General features: G+C 39.1%; 1 protein-coding gene and 1 pseudogene across 1 annotated transcript; both read right to left on the bottom strand.

Annotated features, from left to right (window-relative positions):
* Positions 1-1,862: 1,862 nt before the first annotated feature.
* On the bottom strand, positions 1,863-2,653 carry LOC111380340 (naringenin,2-oxoglutarate 3-dioxygenase-like). The gene is made up of 2 exons (XM_023003872.1): positions 2,387-2,653; positions 1,863-1,982 (listed from the first exon to the last, which is right to left on the bottom strand). Exons 1-2 carry the CDS (start codon positions 2,651-2,653, stop codon positions 1,863-1,865), a joined length of 387 nt encoding a protein of 128 aa, XP_022859640.1.
* On the bottom strand, positions 2,131-3,459 carry LOC111380334 (annotated as a pseudogene).
* Between the last annotated feature and the right edge of the window lie 3,193 nt (positions 3,460-6,652).

The following is a 6,652-nucleotide window of genomic DNA, read 5'->3' as shown; positions in this document are numbered from 1 at the left end:
GCACGATTTCCATAATCTGGTTCCTCAACATGACATTGGGATCATATGGAATTCCTACAGGCTGATTAACCGGCTGATTTGCATGAGGTCTGATGTTTGGTCCTTGATTGGCAACAAAATTACCATAATTAGGTCCATTACCGTTAGCCTGGACATCTGTTCCCTCATTACCACGTGGAATATTCTGTCCATTGTTTATGACATTATCTCTCACGTTTGAATTACCCCCCAAGTTAGGCATGCCACTACCATTATTTTGATTTGGCACTGTAGTACCTCCTTGGTTTGAAGTAGAGGGACTAGAAAGCGATTCCACCCCTTGATTCGGATTTAGGACAGAGGGATTATGTCCCACAATTGTCCTGGTTTGAAAGTGGTTTGTAAGAGGTATAACCGGTTGACATATTTGGCCTACTAACTTATTTATTGTTTCGTTTAACGTCTTTAGCTGTTTGGCCATATTGTCATAGTGTGCATTTCCATTTTGTGTAAATCTTTCCATATTATGAATACTTCGAAGATTTACCTGTTCAACGACGTCTTGCGTGAGTTCTCCAAGGAATGCACGCATGGTTCGAGGACTCAACTCCGTCATTGGTTCGTAACGATTGTTACTGCTCTGATTTTGTCCATCTGTTCGTGGAGAGGCATGCTGCTCCTCATATCGCTCGATTACAGACTGGATTCCTCCCTGACTTGCTCCTTCCTTGTTGGATCTCTGAAGCATATTGTTTCACCTTTTGTATATTCAACACCTAACACCACTGTCCCACTGAGCGTGCCAAATTGTTTCGCGCGGGTTAAGTCGCTAACAATTAAAAAGGGTCAGACGATTATGTAAGGGACGAAACCTCTTGAGACAAAGTCCCAAAAAGAGGTGTTCTTTTATTGGCGATAAACTTTACAATTGGGAATGAAAAACAACGTGCCTCCAAGGGGCGCAAGCACACGAGTTACAGAAAGAAAGATGTTTAAATCTAAAAGTTAAGGAAATGAAAATTACATATTCTCTGTTCGAGAGTTTTGGATTCGGTCTTTTGCTTCTGCGTCCTTTCTCCCTTTTATACCTCATAGACGATCTCTTTGTGATTAACTACCCTAAAAACTGCTTGATCATCCTATAACTACCCACTTTCTTTGTAGTGGCCATTTTGTCATGAAACTGCCTTTTAACTGCTGCCATTATCTTTCATCGTTCAACTGCTTTCGATTGAATTCCTTGAGTCGTGGAATGTGATAAGGCTACTTTAACAACTGCCTTGATAACTGCATTCCTTGATAATCACGATGCGTTATATTTGTTGATACCTTGAGCGACTTGAAGGTTTGGGCGAGAGTAGATTAACAGCTCTGGGCGACCGTATGACACTCCATTCGTTCAGATTCTGGGCGACTTGTAAACTTGGGCGATGGTGTTACCGCATTCTTGGGCCCCTTATTTGGGCCTTCACCTTGATTCGTTCGATTGGACTTCGTTCTTTGGGCTATCCAATTTGGGGATCCTTCAATTGGGCTTTACTCCTTGGGCTGTTCGATTTGGGTTGAATTTTCATGTGTCAACACATTCAAAAGTCTTCAGCCAGGATATTTTGAGAGAAGATGGGGTTGTACATTAGAAAAAGAACCCGAAACTCAATGTGTCCATCCCCTTTGCCATTACTAGTGTTACGGCATTTTCATCGTGCTGTTGTCTATTGAAACTTATATCGAATACAAGTTATTGTCTTTTGTATCTTATTTAGAGTTCAAGAGAAAAGTGGAAAAAGTCAAGATGGTATTGAGGCTGCTTCTCTTCCTTTTACCCCCGGTGGGGATTTTGATACTCAGTGTTATGCTAATGCCAAAGATGAGGTGGCTTCTTATTAGAGCTCTGCAGCCCACTTATCGAGCGGTACGGCGTGATCTGAGACGTTCTCCATGGGATCTGATGCCCGCATGCCCAGTACGCCGTGATCATTGGAGTTCTCCATGGGTTCCGACACCTTCATACCCAGATCGCTGTTATCGGTGCTGCTTTTAATGATGGTTTATTCACAATCTTCCACTCAGTCATGCTTGATTCAGCTAATTTAGTCTAACTGTGCGTTTAGTATGTTGGATTGAATAATATTTCGTCCTTGATCATGTATCAAATTTAAAGAAGTATTTTATGCACCTATTTGCAATTTTATATGCATTATGCCAATTTTACAAGGGACAGAAGCATATTATTAGTACAATGCAACAGTCAAAACATGGAAGGTGTGTGATTACAATTAATTTGATTCCAATAACAGAAGATTTAGCAATTTAGATCAGAAAAATCTGCCCCTTTTGTCAAAATTTAAGCAAAAATTTCTTCATAAGATTTGGGTTTCGCATTAGTTTCCTGGTTCGGCTCCTCTACCTGCAACTGTTTCTCCTTAGCCATTTTTTTCAGCCTGGCCAGCTCAAGATCCTTGCTCATCTTCCTCTTGTACATCTCGGAAAACGTGATGGGCTCATCGAGAACCGGCTTCTCCCCGACCCTGACCTTGACTGGGTAAACTATGGCCTCTAGTGGTGGATTTTGGAATGTTGCAATTGACAATCTGCTGTAATTAGAGTTCACTACTACTTGGTGATCTGCATTCTTAAACCTCCCATTGCTTAGGTACCGCACGTGATTAAGCATGGATTATTTATCGTGGTTTGCTCTATAAAATTCTCCCAAGTGTTTAAGCAAAAGAGCCATGGTCACCAAGATTAACCACAAAAGCTCCTTCCACTGGCTGGACATTAATCCATGTGTTGCCACGATCCCTGTGGCTTGAAGCCCGCCAACCTGGTCCTGGAACAGTAGAGTAATGGTGCCCGGATCCGTATGCTGCTTGAGTCCGAGTGTGAGATCCGGTTGTGGACATTTGGGATAGAAATTAACAACCACCTTCTGATCCATATCAACGCAAGCTTTGGTGAGTGCTTCCTTTTCAAGATCCATTGCTTCTGAAAAACCTCCAGTAATTTGCAGGCCAAATTCATCAACTTTTCGCTTTAAGCCTCCGTCACCGCCCGCCACCCTTCTGGCTTGTCGGGCAACCGGGAATAGTCACGAGCCTTGATCGGGTATGAAAAGTATGTCACAATCTCACGCCAATCTTGAACTCTTCACCCTTGAAAGGGAAAAATATAGGTGTGGTCACAAGAACCATGCAAGGATTGCATTAACATCCCTACAGAAAGTGAATGTACTAATGTGGAAAACAACATGTTAGAACTACATGAAGGTGACTGGATATAATAAAACCCCCCTTTCTTGCCACCGGACATATCAAACCGGAGTTTCTCCGCCACCGGCAAAGCAAAGAAATCAAGAGACAAACGAATCATTTCAGAAATGAGTTTAGAATCAATCCCATGATCAACGACCTGAAATATTCCCCAATCCTCAAAGGCTTCTGTTAAATTCTTGAATGAAAACAATATGAAAGGCTTCATCATTGAAGCAAGAAACAATATTGAATTGAACTCCATAAAAGGAGGAAAGGAATACAAATGGAACTGGACTTAGTTCCATATAAAAGACACTCCATTGTAGGAGGAGAAGAAACCTCCATAAGGAGGAATTGGAGAGAAACTACAATCCAATGAATAACAATGTGTATACCATCCTGTATTTATAGAAGAAAGACTAGCTAACTAACCTAACAACTAATCTACTAACTAAACTAAACTAACTAACACAGCTGTGGACAACTAGAGACAGCTGGGATCATCCGTGTGAAGTCTGGAGAGTGAATCTGATCAATTGGAATTAAGATCTTTGGGATCAAGAATCTGGAAGTTAAGTTGGAAGAAATCTGGTGCATATCTGCTGGATATCTGTCGGTTCTGATACACCCCCCTCAAGATGGACTTGGAAGATCAATTACTATAGTCCATCTTCAAGATTAAAGATGACAACAATTCTAATATAGATCAATCGGAATAAGATCTTGAATTCATAATGCTGTTGCCAGCACTCCAGACCCAGAAATAATAAAGAAGAGCTTTGTTGGACATTTTATCAAACATCTTGTGTGCAGCTTCACTTGCTAAAGAGTAGAGTGAAAAAGGATGCAGTAAAGACTCCACAAGAAATGTCTTCATTGATGTAGCAGGGCAACCGAACAAAGCAGCACAAAAGTTGAACATATTAAAACTAAGTTATGTGATAGAAGTGAGGGGAATTCCTCCAACGATGGGAACAAGAGAAGCCCAAAATCAGGGCATGAAACTAGGTAAAGTAGGTTGTTTTATATCTGACGATGCCCGCGAGGAATTCGCCATGCTCCGACGAGCACTCGATGAAGTGAATACCCTATTGCAGATCAAGTTCAGCCAGGAACCAGAATCCATAGACTGGGAGTATTACAGAAAAGGGATTGGCTTTTGCTTGCTTGATACGTATAACCAATCATATGATGAAGTCTTGAAGATTGAAAAACAAAGAAAAGGGAATTGAATTCCTCCAGACCAACAGATGCTAATTTCTGCTGGGAAACAACTTGAGAGTGGCCGGATTTGCAGCCATGGATGGAAGCACATAAGCAGAATCTTGAAGAACTGGAATGCAACCTGTACGTCCAGTTGTTTGCAAGAATAAGAACTGAAGAATCTTCAAAAAACCAAGAATGATTCCAATAGAAATCTGGAAAATGAAAAACAGTAGCAAAAAGCTTATCTTTGCTCTGATACCATGTTAAATTCTTGAATGAAAACAATATGAAAGGCTTCATCATTGAAGCAAGAAACAATATTGAATTGAACTCCATAAAAGGAGGAAAGGAATACAAATGGAACTTGACTTAGTTCCATATAAAAGATACTCCATTGTAGGAGGAGAAGAAACCTCCATAAGGAGGGATTGGAGAGAAACTACAGTCCAATGAATAACAATGTGTATACCATCCTGTATTTATAGAAGAAAGACTAGCTAACTAACCTAACAACTAATCTACTAACTAAACTAAACTAACTAACACGGCTGTGGACAACTAGAGACAGCTGGGATCATCCGTGTGAAGTCTGGAGAGTGAATCTGATCAATTGGAATTAAGATCTCTGGGATCAAGAATCTGGAAGTTAAGTTGGAAGAAATCTGGTGCATATCTGCTGGATATCTGTTGGTTCTGATAGCTTCCACTATTTTCTTGCATATCTCCGATCTCCGGCCACCGGCTTCATCAAGTCCTGCAAGAGATATCACTGGAATATCTTTACTGAACTCGTTGTATGCCACCTTTGGCCTCTCGTCTTCATCTCTGATGAATTTCTGCTGCAGGGTTTTTCTCTTGTGCTAGTGCTGTTAGGGTTGTTGCTGCCATTTTTTTGTGAAAAAATTAATGGCCGGAAATTGGAGTGTGTTGCTGGGTTTGTTTGTCACATTTTTCTCCCAGGGCAATACTGGTTTATATAATCACGAAGCTCGCGCGTAAAGCATAGCTAAACGATGAAACTAATATTCGCATCTAAATGCGCTTTTTAGTTAACTACTTTTTATCTATCTAAGATTATGAAAATTATTTAACTAGTTTCACACTTGTTGTCCTCATAAAGTTGTGTTACCAAAGCAAATAGAATAATGCTGTTTAACACACCATTTGTGTCAAGCACCAATCTAGATGACAACTGCATAACATTAAATGATAGATTCGTCACACGATTAATTATTTAAACATATCAAATGTAGCCATCAAAATTGGTATTCTAACACTACAGATATGAACAAATAAGATACCAGAATTGCTTTAATACCGCTTGTTGCGAATATGACCAAAAGATTATGATAATAATGAAATAAACAAGAGCAAAATAAAGAATACCAAAATTTATGTGGAAACCCAAGAAGGGAAAAACTACCGACGGAGGAGGAGAAATCTATTATAACCAATAGAAATTGTGTTTATAACCAATATATCAATGCTCTCAACTAAAATCTAAAGCTCTCAAGATATTATATGAATATTTGGAAACAATACAAGTTGTGGCTTATATATATAAAACCCTAGAAACCAAGTTGAAGATAGGAGTCAAAATGTGTTAAAACACGAAAAAGGGGCTGTGCCAGCGACTGGGGGGCAATAGGCTAGTGAAAAGTCCCTATTCAAAATATGTGGATGTCGTTCAAGCGGCAAACTAATGAAAATGTAGCGACTTTTCTTCTTGGTCTAGAATTTGGGTCGTATTATAACAAATCTCCACTTTGAACCAAATTTCAATACAAGGAATTCCGAAAACATATTTCCAAAGCAAACACCACTCCTCCTCTTCCAAACAAGCCCTAATAGATTAAATCAATGACAAACACCAACTAAGCTTAAGCAATGATGCAAATAGTGTTGCACCAAAATTTGCATCATTCACTGTTCTCATTTCTAATACTGTAACCGTTCATTTATTGCCACAATTTGAACCATTTCGAGAACATTTGTCTTGCTTAAATTACATGTAAGTCAAAAAGTATCAGGTGAAAAAAATGTTATTTTTGACAATTAGATTAAAAAAAAAAAACTCTTAAATAAATATTTTATTTATAAAGTTCAAAATTTTCATTGGTGTCTCGAATAGATTTAGATGGTACAATTGAATTATTTTATTTCTAAACATTTTGAATCTCTTCAGTGGAATACAAATAGAGACTGACAAAAAGATT

The sequence above is a fragment of the Olea europaea genome, chromosome 3 (genome assembly GCF_002742605.1).
Source record: "Olea europaea var. sylvestris chromosome 3, O_europaea_v1, whole genome shotgun sequence".
Lineage (NCBI taxonomy): Eukaryota > Viridiplantae > Streptophyta > Magnoliopsida > Lamiales > Oleaceae > Olea > Olea europaea.
Note: the sequence above shows the minus strand (reverse complement) of the source record. Positions and strands in the feature narration are given on the sequence as shown.

Bases quoted from the DNA above. Each gene is read 5' to 3' on its own strand.
- LOC111380340 (XM_023003872.1), bottom strand. From the start codon at position 2,653: ATGCTTAATCACGTGCGGTACCTAAGCAATGGGAGGTTTAAGAATGCA. The intron at 1,983-2,386 runs GTAGAGGAGCCG...CTGGGTATGAAG, and splicing joins CTAAGGAGAAACAGTTGCAG to GTGTCGGAACCCATGGAGAA.